At 42.5% G+C, this 21031-nt stretch overlaps 2 protein-coding genes across 5 annotated transcripts; one reads left to right on the top strand and one right to left on the bottom strand.

Moving 5' to 3' along the window:
• Positions 1 to 118: 118 nt before the first annotated feature.
• Positions 119 to 9111, bottom strand: LOC116484052 (cytochrome c oxidase assembly factor 5). Its single transcript, XM_032178744.2, has 3 exons — positions 8980 to 9111; positions 4783 to 4866; positions 119 to 1509 (listed from the first exon to the last, which is right to left on the bottom strand). Exons 1-3 carry the CDS (start codon positions 9076 to 9078, stop codon positions 1468 to 1470), a joined length of 225 nt encoding a protein of 74 aa, XP_032034635.1. The 5' UTR covers positions 9079 to 9111; the 3' UTR covers positions 119 to 1467.
• On the top strand, positions 9077 to 19119 carry UNC50 (unc-50 inner nuclear membrane RNA binding protein). Of its 4 annotated transcripts, none has more exons than XM_058428602.1 (6): positions 9077 to 9258; positions 10384 to 10667; positions 11403 to 11523; positions 16831 to 16970; positions 17056 to 17157; positions 18781 to 19119. In XM_058428602.1, the coding sequence occupies exons 1-6, from the start codon at positions 9077 to 9079 to the stop codon at positions 18915 to 18917; spliced, it is 966 nt and encodes a 321-aa protein (XP_058284585.1). In that variant the 3' UTR covers positions 18918 to 19119. The 4 variants fall into 4 exon arrangements, with proteins under 4 accessions (XP_058284585.1, XP_032034632.1, XP_032034634.1 ...); XM_032178741.3 differs by lacking the exon at positions 9077 to 9258 and adding an exon at positions 9274 to 9375; XM_032178743.2 differs by lacking the exon at positions 9077 to 9258 and adding an exon at positions 9523 to 9578.
• The last annotated feature ends 1912 nt before the right edge of the window (positions 19120 to 21031 follow it).

Genomic DNA, 21031 nt, shown 5'->3' with positions numbered 1-21031 from the left:
CAACTCTGTAGATACAACAAAAAACACTGAATTGGTAAGTTTCAGGGTGAATTTTATGGTATGTGTATTTCTCCAAATAAAGCTCAATAAAGCTGTTACTAAACAAAGATGACAGGGCTTTATAAATTTTAGAGTTGTTTACTTTTATTAATAAAAAGTTATATCACTTAAATATATATACATTGAAAAAAACCATTATTGTCCCTTTCCTGGTGAAAAGGAGTATACACAACAGACCTTTGTGATATTCTGCAACAATGACCCATATTGGTGTGGAATTCTCACTTTTTAGTAGAACCTTTAAAAACTCAAGTGAGCTGTACAACACCCTGATTGCTCTAACTCCAGTGAACCATGGAGGTATAAAGACGCTAGAGTTCTTTGTGATTCTTCAGTGCCAAAAATAAAGTTGGAAACTTGGATTCCTGTTTGACTCTACTATATTAAGTGATCAGAATAAAATTACTGTAAGGCTAATCTTCAACCACTTCATGGTTTTCATTCTTGCTTTCTATAGTGAACATCTGTTGTTTCCACTTGCTCTAAACCCCTTTCCTTTTGGGATTCGGCCCACTACTCATCCATGTGATTCTGACAGGAGTTAGCAATGACAGTGCAGATAGCCCAGGCCTGGCCAAGATCACAAGCCCCCATCCCCTCTTCCACAGGGACTGGTCCAATGCAAGGGCAGGTGATCCTGGGAAGACCAGAGTCCTTTTATAGATTTGATTTGTGGATCCTGAAAAAGGAAGTTCTCTCTCTTCCTTTTGAATCATGGATAGTAAGGATGTGGACTTGGAGCTGACACTGGCCCATTATGTAGAGTAGGCCAGACTGAAAATGAAACCAGGAAACAAAAACAATCCGAAGATGATGATAAAGAGCCTGGGCAACGCAATCTGGGGCCTAGCATCAGCTATGCCTGTGGACGCTACTGAAGTGCTGAGGTTATTACTTCCGTGAATCAGAGCACAAATGAAGTATTTCTTCTCTAAGGAATCAAACACAATTCATTTTAGAACTAGACAGGAAAAGACGGAACTACAGAAAAAGTTTTATCCTAAACTTTCCCAGTAGACATCTTCTGGATAGGCTCCATGTTATCGACTGTGTCAGTCACATCAGTGGCCTGTACAAATTGGGTAATTCAATTGAAGAGTCAAGTTTGCAAATAACAGTCTTTCCATTTTCTGTGCTTTAGAACAATTCTCAAAACACATTTATTATGCTCCCAACCCGTAACTGTTCAATTAGGTTTTTCTTCTAAAAATAACTTGGATCAAGAGAATCATTTACTTTATACATATCTGAAAACAGAACTCATCCATTTCCTTCAGTGTTCCATGGAGGAGAAATCTGGTCCAACCAAACAGATGTAGTAAAAAGTATGTTTCCTGTTTTGGCTTCTTTGTGTTAATGACCAGAGAAAATATTTGTTGTTTTCCATGTTGGCTTCAACATAATGTATCAATATCCTTTTCTTCCTCTGAATCTTGCCCTGTTATCCAACTGAAAATAAATATACAATTAAATCAAATTTGGTACAATATAATTAATTAAACACCCCTTACTTTGGTAAGGGTATCACTGCATGAGAGAAATAAACCAGTTATTAGCAAAATCAAAAAAGGAATGACATCAGAACTACCAAGAAAAACCACAATAATAAAGATGGCATTGGCAGGACACAGAGGCTCACGCCTGTAATCCCAGCACTTTGGGATGACGAGGTAGGCGGATCACAAGGTCAAGAGTTTGAGACCAGCCTGGCCAACGTGGTGAAACCCCATCTCTACTAAAAAATACAAAAATTAGCTGGGCATGGTGGCATGCACCTGTAATCCCAGCTACTCGGGAGGCTGAGGTGGGAGAATCGCTCGAACCCGGGAGGTGGAGGTTGCAGTGAGCCAAGATCGCGCCACTGCACTCCAGCCTGGGCAATAAATAAATAAATAAATAAATAGGAAAGATAGCATTAAAAATAGAAGTTCCGCTTAAGGGCAATCAATAAAGATTTTCTTCACAAGCAGAATCCAAATTACATTTAACTTTTTATTTGGACTATACTCAATAGATATCCTTCTTCTAAAAAACTTAACTTTCTCGGTTTAGGTTAATATTCAAATATATTTGAAATCTTTAAATTGCAACGGATGAGCCCTGAAAAATGTTAAGTAACACATTACTTTGGGATTAAAAATCCTTCAGGTGAATTACTACCTCACAAACTGGCAGCACGTTCTTTGAAGCCTCACAGTGCAGTCATTTCTTAAGGGTAGTAGGTAGAGCAGAGGGTTCTAAAGTCAGTTTATAAGGCAAACTTGCATAGTCAATGTCACTCCCCAAAAATTCTATATTGGGGGTCCCTAACCTCCAGGCCATAGACCTGTACCAGTCCATGGCCTGGTAGGAAGCAGGCCACACAGGAGAAGGTCAGCAGCAGGACAGGGAGTGTTAGGGCCTGAGCTCCACCTCCTGTCAGATCAGGGGCATTACATTCAGATCAGCAGCATTAGAGTCAGGAGCATGAACACTACTGTGAACTGCACATGCAAGGGATCTAGGTTGTACGTTCCTTATAAGAATCTAATGCCTGATGACCTGAAAGATTGTCTTCTTCCACGGAATTGGTCGCTGGTGCCAAAAAGGTTGCAGACCACTATTCTATAGGAAGGAATTATTTTGGAGACAGACCCCACCAGTTAGTCCAACAAAGTCAGTGTGGACAGACAGCCATTTATTCATTGAGCACTAGGTAAAGTAGCTAAAGCCATACTTTAAAAAAAAAAAATTTTAAACACAGGAATCAGGATGGTGAACTCCTCATACTATGAGAGAACAGCAGATTCAAACTTCCCATCTCACCTTCAATAAGATGCACACTCACTGTAATAGCATACAAAATTACCCACACAATTTAAATTGTTATATTTCTGGGTTTTTTGCCAAGCATGTATAACAAGTTGCATTAAGAGCGTTATGACTCTACTCATTTTGGAGGACTAACAGTAAAACATGGTCTTGGAGAAAGATTATAAAAAGGTCCCTAAGCTGGTCGGGTGTAATGGCTCATGCCTGTAATCCCAGCACTCTGGGAGGGAGAGGTGGGTGGATCAGGAGTTTGAGACCAGCCTGGCCAACATGGCGAAACCCCATCTCTACTAAAAATATAAAAATTAGCTGGGCACGGTGGCACATGCCTGTACTCCCACCTACTCGGGAGGCTGAGGCATGAGAATCACTTGAACCCAGGACGCAGAGGTTGCAGCGAGCCAAGATTGCACCACTGCACTCCAGCCTGGGCAAAAGAGCGAGACTCCATCTCAAAAAAAAAAAAAAAAAGGGTCCCTAAGGTGCTCTTTTCAGTGTCAAAGTATATGTGAAACTCTGCCTTGTACTGATATTTAGAAATGGTAAGAACATTTTACTTTTTATGTAAGATTGTTAAAAATTTCTGCAGAAAGTAGATAAATTGAAAAAATAAAAAAAAATCTGACTTCGTTCTTTGGAGATCGAAGACTGAGCTTTAGGTAGAGAATTTCAGAGGGTTTACTGCACACGCTTTGAAATTCTTGACAAAGTTAAAGGTTTGCATTTTACATGGGTAACAAATCTATGTGAGAAAAGGCAAGAAAATCCTCTGTTCACATCGAATGACAGGAAAAAATGTCACTTAAGAAAGTAAACAGAGCAGGGCCAAATTTAATCTAACTTTACACCCTCCCTGGATCTGATTAGCTGGCAAACATGCTCCAAGTTCTTTGTTTACATCCACTTGCAGGTCGTAAGTATCAGTACCCTCCATTTCTTTTGTTAACAAAAAGGAAGGGATTTGCAGTGTAGTTCCTAAGCAAACAAAAGCATGCTCCAGGCCAGGTGTGGTGGTTCACTCCTGTAATCCCAGCACTTTGGGAAGCCGAGGCAGGCAGATCACCTGAGGTCAGGAGTTCAAGACCAGCCTGGCCAACATGGTGAAATCCCATCTCTACTAAAAAAAATACAAAAATTAGCTGAGGACAGTGGCAGGCGCCTGTAATCCCAGCTACTCAGGAGGCTGAGGCAGGAGAATCTCTTGAACCCAGGAGGCAGAGGTTGCAGTGATCCGAGCTTGCGCCACTGCACTCCAGCCTGGTGACAGAGCGAGACTCCCTTTCAAAAAAAAAAAAAAAAAAAAAAAAAGCATCCTCAAGTCCAAGTGCTTTCTTCCTTTAATGGGATGCTCATATTTCTGGTTTTATACATTTCTCCAAGAAAAGGGTCTCAGTTTCCATTCCAAAGATCTCCGTAGATCTTTCAACTCAAAGAATGTTAGAATGAACCCCAGAGATTTGTAATCTCTTTTTAGGCCCTATTTCTACAATCTATCCCTCCAAAATTCAAACACAGATACTGACATTTTCTCTTAGTCACATAAGGCACAAGTGTATGCACCTTAGAGCTCCACATTATATGTTTGTATACAATTGCCAACTGAGCTGAACTCAAGAGTGGCCAACATCAACTTTTACCCGTATATACCTGCCGAGACTTCATTCTCACACTTTCAGAAATGCATAAAGTTCAGCAGCTGTGGTTAGCACGGTGACAGAAGAACACAACAATGAGCTGTGGGTTTTTATGAATGCTACCTAACATTAACTCACTGGAGGAAGAAATATTATCTACATAATTTTTTCCAAACCATATCACTGCGACTTACCCGTAACTATTAAGTCATTCATATATTTAACCTCCCTATAGCTAATTTTTAGCATAAGCTTTTGAAAATCTTTAACCACTTACCACTGATCTTTTACACTCAAAAAATGCATACTTCAAAGCATTGCAGTATCCTTCCTTCAAGCACTGCCGAGGTGATTTTCCTTCCTATGACAGACACATAAAACAATATAAACACCTTGGAAATTTTCTCACAAAGTACAAAATAATTGTCCTTCTGAAAATAGTCCTTTTGTAAAGTGTTAAAAGAGGAAAATAGAAAGTTATGTAGGAAATAGTTCTTAATTCATTTGGGCTGTTGGTGCCTAAAGAATGAAAAAAAAATTGTAAAGTAACTTGGGAACTTTAAGGACACTGTTGAATTCTTGAAAACACTGGTTTCTATGGAATACTTTTCCTTAAACTGTTCATATAAACATCTAGAAAGGGATATCTTCATTTCCTTATGGGTGAAGTGTGTGAACTGGGTACCCTAAAATCAGAATATTTTTAGTGTTGGCATGAAAGACTTTACAAAGATATTAACAGGGCAGGCTGGAATACTACTTAAATAGAAACATGTGGCCCATTCATGCACCAAGAAAAATGTAACCCAAAGCTCATCTGCTCTGCATAATCAGGGATTTTCTCTCAAGCAGGTTTTGACTCTACGGCCGCATCACTGCAGCTACTCCCCAGAACCTTCATGTTGCAAGTGCCAGGCACACTCTGCTAGTTTTTACTATGAAAAGCTACAGGGTACTATGTCTGTGGTATTCCTGTCTCCCAGGAATCTTGGCCACCTTCCAGTCTGTATGTCTGCCTGGATCCTAGATATCAAATGTCATCTACCTCAGTGACTCTCAAAAGTGGATCAGAGTAGCAGGTTTCCTTCCTCTCCAAACTGCAATTCTGCTGGTGGGATGCGTTGCCCACATGAACGATGTGGAGGCAGACAAAAGAAGACTAACCATACAAAAGGTTATAACTATAGTTTATAAGCTGATGCCTCTTCAAACTGTAACTAAGATGCTACCTTTTTCAAAAGCTTTCAACCTATATTGCCAACTGCCTGGGGTAAAGATCCATCTAGATACACTAAAGCTAAAAGACTGTCATTCATCATCCACTCTACCCCAAATAACAGACTGCTAGCTGTCTGCTCTTCCTTTTTATCCAGCATATGACTGGGTGAGATCTCCTAGACACCTTTGCATCTAGCTGTGGTCCTATGACTAAGTTCTAGCCACTGGAATGTGTGGGAAACAGGTGTAGAACTTCTGGGTTGGTCCTTAAAGAGGCTTGCCCCTTTCCTCACTTCACTCCATAAGGTTGCCGGGCCTGATGATGTGGAAGCAAAGCAGTCTTGGACCATGAATATGAGAGCAACACCCTACTTCCTATATTTTCCTATTTTCACAGCACAGAGTCACAAGATCAACAGTGTCTGTGTTCATGGAAGATTGAGGGAAATGACCAGGCCCTGATTATAGGCACAAGAACAAAAGAGAAAGTTCTCTATCTTGTACAAGCCACTATTATTCTGGGTCTCTGTAACATGTACTTGAATCTATATTCTAATACACTCCCAAGCTTTTTTGCCTTCTGAGGTCAAGATCAGTCAGTGCTCTCAAACATGGCTGTGCCCAAGAACCAACCTAGGAAAGAAACTTTTAACTTATTGGGGGTAGGGTGAAGGCAGCAGTGGAATCTGTACTTTTAAAAAGCCACACCACTTCCAGGTGATTCTGATGAAGAGTCAGGGTGTCTGGAAGCTGTTAGTGGAGACAAAGAAGATATCCTATGATGAGTGAAGTTCCTCTGGCAGAGTTTCATTGTCCTGATCATCCAGGAGTCATTAAATCCTAAGAAGTCTCTTCAAGAGATGCTTTTTGAATCTGCTTTTTCCCTGCTTTCCTCCAGCCTCACTGGAATTTACATCCTTACCATTACCCTGAGTTTCTCTGAGGCCCTCTAACTCCTTGACAATCTCCCAAAGCAGCACCAGAACTCAATACATGTTTATGTTGAATTCCTCCCTAGAGCGAGGTGCTGCAGGTTTCAGGTGGGTTAAAGACTGGCAAGAAGAGACTATAGCACCAACCTGCCATAGGATCAGATTAACCTTTTTATTCAAGAACTTAAGAAATCAAAAATTTCCATCATAAGTAAGGTTGCCACACAGAGTAAGCACAGACCTCAGCAGAGCTTTCCTTGGTCTTTTGGAGTCCCCAGTGAGGAGCAGTGGGCAGTAGCTGCCAACAGATTGTAGGAGATTGTTCTGGACCTGCAAACCTCCTCACTATTGCCCTTTTACACTCCAGCTGAAGTCACCATTCAGAACGAATTTAACACAAACTGTATACGAACTTCCATCTAAAGAACTGTTTATAAGCATCACGTTTTCTGGCTGACCAAACAGCATTGGTAAGGCCACATATTCAATGGTGGGAAAAGCAAAGTCTGTACCAGCTGTCCCAACCATAATCTCTGCCTACAGCATTCTAGCCAAACAGCTCCGCTTTCTACACTGGAGAGACCATGTTCCATTCATCAGTATTTGTTCCCTGAACTGGAGCCTGGCACTCCATACATGTTTGCTGTATCAATTGCTGCAGAAAGCCAGCTTGGAATTCTCTGTGCTGCTGCTATTGTCCTCCGCTTGGAGTTTCTTTCCTCAGTCCTACTCAGTGTACTTTCTTCCCTTGACTACTCATCAACATGGCCTTCCGATGCTGAACGTCTGAATAAAAGCCAGTCTCCTCACTCTGACACACATGCAGGCCTTCACACCTGGCTGCAACCTTCCCCTCAGGCCTTCTGTCGCATTCCCATATGGCAGGACACTAGCTCCTCTGGGCCCTCCCACATCTCCCTGCCTGTGCACTTGCTGTTCTTTCAGATTTTCAACAACCACAACAGTTCCCACTCCTTTACTTGATAAACTACTACTCAACTTTTAAGACTCAGATCAAATGTCACCTCAGCAGATTCCAAATTCTGAAGCAAAATCAGATGCTCTCCCTTGGGCTAAGGCATTTTTTTTCCTCAAGATCTAGTCATTAAACACATGTTTAATAAATGCTTACAGTCTTACAGCAGGAATTGAGACCCTTAGATGTCTATTTCTCCCATGACACCAAGCTTACATGGGTAGTGACTGTTACTGATTCATCTTAGTTATCACCAGTGTCAGGCACCATGCCTGCCACTTAAGAGGCATTTACCAGGAGCTGGCTGAACGGCAGCACCAGTGAGTAAGGGGCAGAGGGGACATAGCCCTGGACAGAGGAGCCCTAAAAAAACGGTACTTCAGTTTCCTTATTTATATAAGGAAGTTGGGCGAGATAATCTCTTAAATTTATAACAACTCAAGTTTTACTAGACATTGGGAGGCGAGAATGGCTGACTGCTAAAATCAGTGAACCAAACAAATTGTGACTCGGTAGAAACACTGATACAGTCTTACAGTGGATGTCCATTTGGGGGTAATCTTTTCTCTAACAGCAACTTTCTGAAACGACATCCCCCAATGCAAAGACAATTGCACACAATTGAATGCCCTCTCGTCGGGCCTCTGCAATTGGAAAAGGCACTTGTGCTTTACTTGAGCTCTAATCCAGAACTCAGGTCCACTGTGAACCTCACTACATGACTCAGTGCATTCCGAGAGGATGCTGAGGAGACCTGTGTCTGTAGCCGGGGAGTGAAGGAAGAGTGTAGGGGAAGCAAGATACAAAATCGTGAAAATACGGAGTTGCCTTATTTTTACAACTTAACATCCAAGAATGCAGAGAACTGTAACTCAGAAACAAATTCACATCAACACAAGGCAAACTGAGCACACATTCAGTCACAACTGAACAGGCAGGAGGCACTACTGGCCAGGGCAGTGTACGAGGTTTACGCAACCTCTGGAATCATTAATTCGACAGATTATCATTTCTAGGCAGGCAAGAAACCTGGCTTATTCTCCTTTATGTCTCCAGAGCCTAGTAGAGTGCTAGCATTCAATAATGTTCAGTTCGCTTCGTGAACTGAAATGGGTTAACCTTTACAAACACCCGACAGGGTGCGTTTATCGTTATCTCCGATTTAACCCCACAGGGAACTGGGGCTCCGATAGCTCAGTGGATCTGCGCACGTTCAGTGAGCCCGAGCTGTGACCTACGCCCGGGATGGTTAACTCCAACCGCCGCCGCGGGCGACCCGCTGCCCTCCGCCGAGCCGGGCCTGCCTGGGGCAGGCGTCGTCACCACCGGGAGCGCCCGGCCGCGCTACCTGGACCACACAGTCCGACTGCAGCAGACACGCGCCCAGGTCCTCCTTCAGGCCCGCGCATGCGCCGCCCTGCGGCTTGTCCTCGTAATACTTGGGCATGACGGCGCTTCCCCTCCGCTGCGGACTCGACTTTCTCCCACCGCAACGATTGCCACCGGGTCAGGAGCGAGCGAGGCCCCAGTCTCAGGGGACCGGAAGCCAGCGGCAACAACTTCCGGCGGGCCGCGGCAGTAGGGCCGAGGACTACGGGGGCCGAGAGGTGGCGCGTGCGCGGCGGAAGTGGGTACCCGGCTACGTTGCGGGAAGGGAAGCCCGCCCGGTGGCGGCTGGGCTCGGCTGCTGGGAGGAGGTGGTGGGCTGGTTCGGACGCGGGTCGAGGCTGTAGCAGGACTGCAGGTGAGGCCTGAGGACCACTCTGCCCTCCCGCGGCCCAGGCTCGCGCCGGGGGCCATTTAATCCCGACAGCTTGCGGCCTGACGTCGCTGCGGCCTGGCAGTGACCGTGTCGGCGTCCGGCCCCTCGGCCGGTGATAGAGTTGCGGCTGAAATGAAAGGACGCCCAGTTACATTTGCATCGTAGATAAAGAGCATTTAGTATAAGTATGTTAGAAATGTTGCGTGGGATGTAGGCATACTAAAACCTTATTCGTGGCCTGTCTGAAATCCAAATGGAGCTGGGCATTCTGTGTTTTTATTTGCTAAATCTGGCAGCCGTACCCGCGGCCCCGGGCGGGGAGGGAGCAGCTGGGCCCGGCCAGACGCTGCCGGCGTCCAGGGGGCCTGCGAAGTGGAGGGGAGACGGGCAGCCGGGCAGTGGTCGGCGCTCCCCGGAGCTCGGACCGTTTGGACTGGACTCTGACGCTACCGCTCCCTCTGCTGAACTATTCCGGATGTAAAACACTAGGGATCGGAGTTTTCCTTGGTTTTTAATCTCATTCTAGTGACCGAGAAGCTTGCTGGCAGTGGGTCTGTGTGAATAGGCCATTTATTTGACCTCTTCAGTAACACTGTTCTGACCGGCTGAAACTGCTTTCTTAGGCATTTTCTTTAAAGCTTGGTGGTTAAGAGCACGGAATTTCGAGTCAGATTTGGAATCTTGGCTCTGTCACTATCCTCGGAGTCATGGGGCGGTCACATCATCCCCGTCTCTGTAATGGTAGCTGCCCCTGGATAAGTGTTACGTGATTCAGAAGGGTGGGCTGTTGCCCTTGCCTGAGGTTGCAGTCTGCGGTTCCCAAGCCCCAAGACCCGCCTCAGAACTAACTGCATTTGCTTTTGACTCCTGGCCTTTCTCTAGGGTTGGGAAGAACATGGAAAGTGACCTCCCTACCAGATAACTCAGGAGTGTCGGTAGCCAAAAGTTTCTCCAGAATACGTGTAAAAGAAATGTTTTTCTTCCATCTAGGAAGATGTTACCGAGTACTTCCGTGAATTCCTCAGCGCAGGGGAACGGAGTCTTGAATTCCAGGGATGCAGCAAGACACACAGCCGGAGCGAAACGCTACAAATATCTGAGAAGGCTTTTCCGCTTTCGGCAAATGGACTTTGAATTTGCTGCCTGGCAGATGCTCTATCTGTTCACATCCCCACAGAGAGTTTACAGAAATTTTCATTATCGAAAACAGACGAAGGACCAGTGGGCCAGAGATGACCCTGCTTTCTTGGTCCTGTTAAGTATCTGGCTCTGTGGTAAGTGTGTTTATCTGAGATAGAATTGAACGCTGAGTGTTTCTGATTAGATTTCGTATTTGTTATAAATGTGTTGTGGGTCAGAATCTGGAAATATTGGAAACTATTTCTCCCTTTCACTGAAGCCTCAAAAATCTCACAGGAAAGAAAGTTGGAGTCTTGGTTCTACAGGTCCCAAGCAGATGCCAGAGTAAACTGTTACCCTAGGACATTGAAAAGCAGGGGACAAGATTCACTCCATATCTTTTTAACTACTTGAATCGGTACCCAAATGTCAGCTGACTGTGAAAAGGAATATGGAACTGGAAATTGCATTTCACAGTCAGGCAAATCCATAGTGAGAATTGTAAAGGTATTGATGTGAACCTGAGAAACTGAAGTTCCCCAATTCCATAATGCAAGGGTCTCATTTACCTGTAGGGTGTTGAAGTGGGTAAGATATTGAAGTTTATAGGGTGTTTTGCACCTTAACCGGACTTAAACTATGTTAGTGCCTTCTCTACACTGCTTTACTGAGGCCACCGTGGTGAATCAGCCTGGCAAGGGCCCACCTCAGGAAACTTCAACTCTCTCAGTGGCCACGCTGTGTTCCAAGGTGGTGTTCACACATATTGGGAGTTTTGTTCACAGACCTGTCTCTCCCACTAGCCTGGGCATCTGGAGGGCAAGGGATGTGTTTTGTATTTCCAGAACCTAGCAGAGTCCCTAAATGAATCTTGTGAATCTTTATTTCAGTGTCCACTATAGGATTTGGCTTTGTGCTGGACATGGGATTCTTTGAGACAATAAAGCTTCTCCTTTGGGTTGTACTCATAGATTGTGTAGGCGTTGGTCTTCTGATAGCAACTTTAATGTGGTAAGTACCATAACTTTGGTTTTTCAGATACTGCTGTAGCATCTCCATTTGTTTGCTTCAGAGGTACAATAGCAGCAGATGGAAATTGAAACCAAGGTAGAGTTACTGAATGATCAATTTTGACTGCCAAGATTATTACAGTTTTCCCTCCCGTGTTGCCACCTGTATCAGAAAATACTATAAAGTCTGGTTTGTTTATAATATTGTCAAATGTAGCAAGTAATTGAAATAATTATGTTTTGAACCCAAAATATCTGAGATCGGTCTCAATTCAGAAAGTTTAGTTTGCCAAAGTTAAGGACATGCCTGTGACACAGCCTCAGGAGGTCCTGATGACATGTGCCCAAGGTGGTCGGGGCACAGCTTGCTCTTACACATTTTAGGGAGACTTGAGACATCAGTCAATGTGTGTAAAATGTACATTGTTTTAATCCAGAAAGTGGGGAAAGGCAGGTTATAGTTAGATAAGAGACAAATGGTTGCATTCTTTTGAGTCTTTGATCTGCCTTTCACTGAATACACAATTTACTTGTGAGAGGCAGGTACAGGAATAGTCATTTATGCCTTAGTCTGGCTCAGTGAGTCTGCATTTTTACATAAACAATGGGGCAGAGGAAGCAATCAGATAAACACTTGTCTCAGGTGAGCAGAAGGAGGACTTTCTGTCCCACACCTGTAAAGATAAGCTATCTTAGGAATAAAATAGGAGGCAAGTTTGCCTGACACAGTTCCCAGTTTGACTTTTCCCTTTGGCTTAGTGATTTTGGGGTCCCGAGATTTATTTTCTGCATACTAACAAAATGCCTGGTTTTGCAAAAATATTACAGATTTAGCCAGTCTGCTTAAGTTGTCTGGCTGATAGCATGGTTTTCTGCATTTGTCAGTAGAGACCACTTCTTGATATTCATTGTGTTTAAATCCATTTAGATCTAAAGGGTTATTTTGTGGAATCTTACTTTGAATCTTTGCATTAAATGAAGTATACTTGAAAAAGAAGGATTTTTTTTTTAAACTTCTCATGCCTTCCTGAGAATAAAACTCTCTGTGTCTCATACATACACACACACACACGCACACACACACACACACACACACACAGAAGCTTTATCAAAAGGGTTCTCAGTCTGACTTTGGTTGATTTAACAACGGCATTGTACTGAGGATAAATCTGGTGTTTGGTAAAGTCCTCCTGTGTGGTTGGCATGCTGGATGAAGGGCAGGGGATGTGGCTAGCGATCTCAGTAGAGGACCAGTGGTTGGGTAGGCATGGTAGTCATTGTGGAGAACATTTTAGTTGCAGAGAGACCTGGGTTCAAATGCCAACTTAGTTATCTGTGAAACTGTTTGTCCCAGTCTCTTCTTTTATAAAATTGAGTTAATTACCTATTCTGTCTAATTTTTGAGAGAATTATGTTATGAAAATTACCTGACACATAGTTAAGTGTTCAATATTTGGTAATTACTAATATTTTAAGCAAAACTCTGCAACTATAACTTCTGATACCAGCCTTTTTTTTTTTTTTTTTTTGAGACGGAGTCCCACTCTGTCACCCAGGCTGGAGTGCAATGGTGTGATCTCAGCTCGCTGCAACCTCTGCCTCCTGGGTTCAGGCGAATCTCCTGCCTCAGCCTTCTGAGTAGCTGGGATTACAGGCACACACCACCACACTTGGCTAATTTTTATACTTTTAGTAGAGACAGGGTTTTGCCATTTGGCCAGGCTGGTCTCAAACTCCTGACCTCAGGTGATCCTCCCGCCTCAGCCTCCCAAAGTGCTGGGATTACAGTCATGAGCCACCACGCCCAGCCAATACCACCCTTTTACAGGCATAGCTCAGATATGCTAGTTCCATTCCAGACTATTGCAGTAAAGCAAATATCACAATAAACTGAGTCACACAGATGTGTTGGTTCCCAGTGCATATTAAAATCATATTTACACTATACTGTAGTCTTTTAAGTGTACAGTAGCACTATGGCTCTAAAAAACAATGTACAGACTAATTTAAAATGCTTTATTGCTCAAAAATGCTGACACAGACATGAAGTGAGCATATGCTGCTGGAAAAATGGCACAGGCAGACTTGCTGGACACGGTTGCCACAAACCTTCAATATGTAAAAATTAAAAACCTACAGTATGTGTGAAGCGCAGTACAGTGCAGTGTGGTAAAATGACATATACCTGTATTTTCCTTTGTAACTTCTGACTAGTACAGCAGAGCTTTTGTATGTGCTAGTTAGCCAATAAATGCTGTGCACTGTTAATATAAAATTCTAAAATTTGGCCTAGAATTAATACTAATGTAAGTCACGTATTCATTACCAAGAAATTCATGAAAAACAAATGATGTATTTAAAAATTTCAATAAATAAGACTTTCAAAGGAATAGTTTCATTCATAACAAGCATTCTGCCACGAATGCAGTAATTCTGGAGGCCACTGTCTTAGTCTGTACTCAACGCTGCTATAAAGAAATATCTGAGACTGGGTAATTTATAAAGGAAAAAGGTTTAATTGACTCACAGTCCTGCATTGCTAGGGAGGCCTCAGGAAACATAATCATGGCGGAAGGCAAAGGAGAAGCAGGCACCTTCCTCACAGGGTGGCAGGATGGAGTGAGTACAAGTGGGGGAAATGCCAAATGCTTATAAAACCATCAGATCTTGTGAGACTCACTGACTGTCACGAGAACACCTTGGGGGAAATTATGTCCATCTGGCCCCACCCTTGACACGTGGGGATTCTGGGGATTGCTGTTCAAGATGAGATTTTGGAGACACAGCCAAACAATATCAGCCACAGAAGGGGACCAAATCAGCCTGGAGTTTTATCACATTTCATGTGAGTCTGTATTATAGTTTGAATTAAATAGAAAGGGATTCAGTGTATTTTTGAGAACCTATGTTGTGTGAGAAACTAGAAAGAGAAATGACTACATGTAATGATGACCATCACAGAGGAGCTATAGAAGCCAGCATAAGGAGGTGTTTTGTGGAGATGGGGAATAGTTGACTCCTGGTACCAGGAATTGCAAGTGCAGTGGCATAGAGGTGTGAACAGCACGCTAGGTCTGGGAGCATAGGGTGACACTGAGTCACTGGGGAAGAGATATGACTAGAGAAATTGGCCTTAATGCCATTCAGGAAAAAATTGGACTTTGTCTCATAGACTGCATGTGTGGGTTGGGGGCAGAAGGAGGTGGGGAGCTTTGAGACTTTGAAGTAAGGAAATGATGTCAAACTCACACTATCTTTTCCATGGCAGTGGAGGAGGCAAAAGTTGGAGTAGTGAGTGGGCAAGGCTGGATACACTTGCAGAGGTCTGCATAGGAGTAGAGGAGGCCCAGATAGTATGGTGGTGATAGGAATAGAGAGGAGAGATGGATTCGAGAGCTTCCTGAGATAACAAGGTGAGGTATGAGGGGGGATCAGGAAGAGGGAGTGCGTGGGAGGCTCCTTTGGGATGACCTGTAAGGTTTTGGCTTAGATGACTGAGGAAGCAGCAGATGCAAATGAAGCAGCCCTTGCTGGCCTGTTGAGGGAGCTTCCTGAAGAGTGGAAAAGAAGGTCAGTAGACACTGAGGTTGATGACTCTAGACCTAGAGGCAACAGTCTGGGCCATGATGAGCCTCTGACTGGCGTTAATATGGAGCTGGGAGGTGAAAACCACAGTGCCTTGGAGTGCTCTCGGAAGGCACATCTGTCTTCCAGAGGAAAGACTCTCACTGAGGCCAGAAGCTTGAAAAGCGCCCATTTGGGATAAGCAGGAGAATAGGCGCAGCAGAGAACGTCTACAGAAAGGGCGCTCTTGGGGAGCGAGCTGCATACTGATTCCGTACAATTTGAATGGCACACATTCTTGGCTAAAAAGGAAACTGTCTTGGTAAGCTCTAGTTTGTTCAGTATTGTTTTGGCGTTTTCAGATAACGAAATGCAGGGACTGTTACCATTAGTATTGTACCTCTGTGTATTTTCCATTTTTATCCCCAGTGTCAGAATAGCGTATTCTTAATTGTATCCTTGAGATGAAGTGGAATAATACATTAAAAAGTACATTTAATTTCCAATGTATGTTTATAATACAAGTTTTGTTCTTTGAAGATCTACTTTTCTATTATTTGGATATTTTACTTTTTATTCATCACTGAACTGAAAATCTAGTAGGCCATGTTGTAGAACAGTGACATACGCTTGAATAATTGTTCTTATGGCTGGATGCGTCACTCTTCCTAACTGCTTCTTACTATTTCATCCTCCTTTTAATAGGGGGTTGACCCAGGTCTTGGGCCTTGGGCCTGTTCATTATCCACATTCATTTTTTTGGTGACATCATTCAGGCTCGTGGCTTTAAATATTAATATCATCTACACACTGATGAGTTTATATCTGCAGTTTGGACTTGTCCTCTAAACTCTAGACATTGTATACGACTTCTTACTCCATACTAGTTGGCATCTTCAACATAACAGGTCCAAATTCAAACTTCCGCACACTCCTTCCCACCTCAAAACCACTCTTCCCACAGCCAGCCCCACCTGAATTAAAGGCAGCTCCATCTTCCATTTGTTCAAGGCAGAAATCTCTCAGTCATCCTTGAGTATTTTTTTCTCATACTCCACATCCAATAATGTCAGGGGCTCTACCTTCAGAGTATCATGTGTGCCACATCTTAGCACCTCCACTGCCACCAGCCCCCCTGCTCATCTATTCCTTGCAGTAGCCTTCTAACTGGTCTCTACTGCCAGTCTTGTCTCTCGAGTCTGTTCTCAGATCAGCCAACAGGGAGGCTCTGTCAAGGCATTTAAGTCAAATACTTTTCTCAAAACTCCACAGTGGCTTCTCACTTCACCAGGAATAAAAGCCAAAGATTTAAGTAAAACGGCCACAGGCTTCGTAAGACATGGAGCCTGTGTGACTTGATGTTGGGCCCAACCCTGTTTCTTTTCTGACTTCATTTCTTGCTCCTTTTCTTTCAGCACACTGGTCTTTTTACCATTCCTCAGACCTGCCAGGCACCATCACTGTCCTTGGGTCTTTACCCAAATGTTACTCTATGACCCTCATATGTAAAATTGCATCTCAAGTTTGTATTCTCCACATTTCTCTACTGCTTTCTCTCTTTCCATACCATCTGACAATATGTGTATCATTGTCAGCCTTCCTTCCTAGATGGAAGGCAGGGATTTTTGTCTGTTTTGTTTACTGGTATATCTCCAGAATTTAGAATGTCTGCCACATAGAAAGTCGTCAGTAAACATTTACAGAATTCATTTTATTATGAAAGAAATTTTAATTTTGCTCTTAGGTTCATCTCTAACAAGTATTTAGTGAAACGACAGAGCAGAGACTATGATGTGGAATGGGGCTATGCTTTTGATGTGCATCTCAATGCTTTTTATCCACTCCTGGTCATTTTGCATTTTATCCAGCTTTTTTTCATCAACCGTAAGTAGCAGTTAATTAGAATATTATCCAAGTCTTCATTGCATGCATTGGTAAAGGGACTCACGGTCTGCATCTCTTCTGGCAGATGTTATCCTGACAGATACATTTATTGGATATTTAGTTGGAAATACCTTATGGTTGGTTGCAGTTGGCTATTATATCTATGTAACTTTCCTGGGATACAGTGGTAAGTAATTTTTTTAAATGTTTTTGGTTGATTGAGAACATAGCAAGAGGGGGAAAGTTGTAACAGTAGTACAAACAGCTTGCTTTTATGGAACACTTACAGGCACTATCCTAAGTATTTTATGTGCATTATCTCATTTAATCTTCATAACAATTACACAGGTTTGTTTCCGTTTTCAAATGAGGAAACTGAGGCAGAGAGATTAAGCAACTTACCCATGGTCATGCAGCTAGAAAATGGCCTAGCTGGTATATAACAGATTTTATACTTTCAAGGAACCATGTTAAACCATACTGGTTATCTCCAAATGACTTGCAGGAATCCAGGACCATTCGCTCCTCTTCTCTCATGCTTTCAGGTTGTGGGTTACCAGCAGGAGGGTAGAGCGAAGAAGGGTGGGGCCCGGCATCTTGTTACATAGGACTATGAACTGAAGTTCTCTGAAGCCTTTTGAATCATACTTTTTGCCCCATTCTTAGTTTTCATGATTACCATATGGTTCTGTAGACGATCACAGAAGATCGGGCCCAACATTTATTGTCCTCAGGACATGTTTGCAGATTTACCCTTAAATCCTGTTGTCAGTTCATTTTTCTTAAGGAGGAGCATATATTATTTTTCGTTTATGTTAAGAAATGATCTCCATTAAATAAAGCCAAATAAAATCTAGAGACTGCAATGTACGTTTCTTAGGCCTTCCTTTCCTGTTACTGTAGATGATTAGGGCCTAACTATAAATACAGATGGCTCTGACTATGCCTGGCTCCAGAGTTGTTCCCACCCCGCTTCTCTTCCCCCCTCGGCTGGTTTGTCAGGGAACACTTAACCCCTTCATTGTAATGCCTTGTTTGGGGAGTGCTTTCTCTAGTCCAGGGGAGATGTTTGTGTCATTTCTAACGAATTTTGAAAGTGTTTTGTGATGAGAACACTGCAGCACTGTGGTTTCTCTAAGTGGTTATTTGAACACTCCTGGTAACTCCCTATACCACTTAGAATAGTTGGAGTACAGCTCAGTTTCTGTTTAAGAACTTCCTGTATGAGAAATACTTAGGTCGGGATGCATGGGGTAGGGTCCCGCTAACTAAGCAGCGAGCAAGAAACATCAATATTTGGAGCCAGACTTTTATATTATTTAAGAGTTTCAGTTCTTTTCTGAAGCCTGGGTTACTAGTTGAGCTCACATCCTCTTAAAGTGGGGGTATAATGCTTTACAGTGGAAAATCTCAAATAGCTAAAAGATGTTTTCCTATAACATCATCCATCTCTGTACTTTAAGTTGGACTCCTAGAGGTTTCTGAGGCAGTCACAAGTTTAAATTCACCACTGTTTTCATGAATATTTGTGACATTTCTCCCTCATTGTTAACCTCTCTTGGTCCAGTGTATGTCCCACTCAGCCTCTGTGCTGAAATAATTTCTCTCCTAGGTTTCTTCCCACCCCTAGACAAGAAGGAAACAGCACAGAGGGGTTGGGAAGAGTAGTTCTGGGTATAAATAGCATCATCTTACTGATTCAAAAGATGCATTCCCTTTCACCCCACTTGTTGACGTAAGCTGTCTTTCAAAATGTTCATTTATTAGTCTGTTTTTTTAAAAAATCAGTTTGGATTCCTTTCTTTTCCAGCATTGCCATTTTTGAAAAATACAGTAATTCTTCTGTATCCATTTGCACCTCTGATTCTGCTCTACGGGCTGTCCCTGGCACTGGGATGGAACTTCACCCATACTCTCTGTTCTTTCTATAAGTACAGAGTGAAATAAAAAGTGAGAAGATTCATTCGTAACTGTGTCAACAGTATTGTGATCATTTCTTGTAAAACTTGTAAATAAACTATATCTTTGTAGATATCTTAAAGGTGTAAAGTTTGCAAATTTGAAGAAATATATATTAACACTGTGGTCAGGTACATTCCTTAAAACTAATTAAATGTACATTTCTATAATAAATATTTTTTAAACTAAAGCATGTGTGTTCACTCTAATATTTGCAAATGTAAGAGCTACACGTAAAATGCTAATGGCATGGGGAAAACATAAATGTAAGACAATATGAATTAAGTATTTTTGAAAGAGTATCATCTATCTAGTTGGGGAACAAGGGAATAATCATACAGCCCCATCGCTCTCCTATTGACAAAGATGCATAATCTCCATTTCTAATGAGCTGTATTTTAAATATTTACATAAGCCACAAGATGCCTTCTAACCTTCAGAATCCTCTATAAACCTGTAGTGTCACTCAAATGGGAGTCACTGTACTTCAGGCCCTAAGCATCATTAGCAGCATTTTCTACATTAAAAACTTGTAGCCCCTCAATATTTTAGATCAAAGAGGCCCAGGTAGCTACTCTTATTTTAGGAACTGTATAGTACATATAATAAAGTGAACATCAGCATAATATTGATCATCACTGTCTTAACAGTAAGGCTTTTTTTTCCCCTTTCTTTAAAGACTTTACAAAACCCAATAAAGGATCCACTCCTTTTTCTAACTGAAAATGGATAACTAGTATTGTCTCAGTGTTAAACAAAATTAATAATAAGACACTACTCATTAAGTTTCACCTATTTTTATTAGAAGGAATCTTGAATTCAACATGGCTTTTTAAACTTCTTTATTTCAAATACACATGAACGGTCGTGGCACAGAGAAACAGTGATGAAGGCACAATCAACAGGACCAGTTACTAGGTTTTCAATTATAGCAGCAAATCTGAAAATAAATAATCTTCCTTTAAAAATCCAACAAGTACCTAAAATATTACTACAGATATGAATAATTCAGCCAAAGACGACATTTTAAGGAAAAAAAAATCTGGTACAACCTGGCAAGGAGATTCCTCAGGCAGCTTCTCTAAGGGATGCTTCCAGAAACATCTCCTAAGCAGACAACCTTTCCAAAGTGTTCTGAATGGGACACTTTAGTTTTTTCATTCCATAAATGAAACACAATTGTTACACTTCGCTGATTTCTAAATCTTTCTTAGAAAACATTACTGCCTACACTGAAATGAAAAGTATCAAATCTACTGGCAGTGCATCTTACAGTACTATGGATAGCAGCCATTTTTAAGGCTCAGAGAATATGTCTTCAAAAGATACTTTCACCAAATTTGAGCAAACACTGAGCATTTCAAATAAATAATGGCATGCTAATCAAGCAAAAGTACCAAACCCTTGGTTCCAGTTCCCTGGCGAGCCCCGCCAGTTCCCTGAACCCCGCCAGCTCCCCCCAAGCCCCGCCAGCGCCCCCCCAACCCCTGCCAGTGCCCCCCCGACCCCCACCAGCTCCCCCCGAGCCCCACCAGCCCCTGGCCACCTCCATTCTACTTGCTGATTCTATGGATGTGACCAGGCTGGGGACCTCCTGTAAGTTGGAATCATGCAGTATTTGTCCTTTTGGGACTCGCTTATTTCACTTGGCATAATGTCCTCAAAGTTTGTCCACATTTTAACGTGTCAGAATTTTTTCCTTTTCTCTGAATTTTTAAATTGTGATAAAATACACATAACATAAAATTTACTATTGTAACCATTTTCCTCCTTTATTTCTTCTTTTTCTTTTCTTATCTTGACTTTTTTTTTTTTTTTTTTTTTTTTGAGATGGAGTCTGGCTCTGTTACCCAGGCTGGAGTGCAGTGGTGCAATCTCGGCTCACCGCAACCTTCACTTCCCGGGTTCAAGCGATTCTCCTGCCTCAGCCTCCCAAGTAGCTGGCATTACAGGCATGTGCCACCATGCCAGGCTAATTTTTTATATTTTAGTAGAGACGGGGTTTCACCACATTGGCCAAGATGGTCTCCATCTCCTGACTTTGTGATCCCCCCACCTCGGCCTCCCAAAGTGCTGGGATTACAGGTGTGAGCCACCGCCCC

Source organism: Hylobates moloch, unplaced genomic scaffold (assembly GCF_009828535.3).
Source record: "Hylobates moloch isolate HMO894 unplaced genomic scaffold, HMol_V3 SCAFFOLD_15, whole genome shotgun sequence".
In the NCBI taxonomy this organism is placed as follows: Eukaryota; Metazoa; Chordata; class Mammalia; order Primates; family Hylobatidae; genus Hylobates; species Hylobates moloch.
This window is presented reverse-complemented; position numbering and strand designations above follow the sequence as displayed.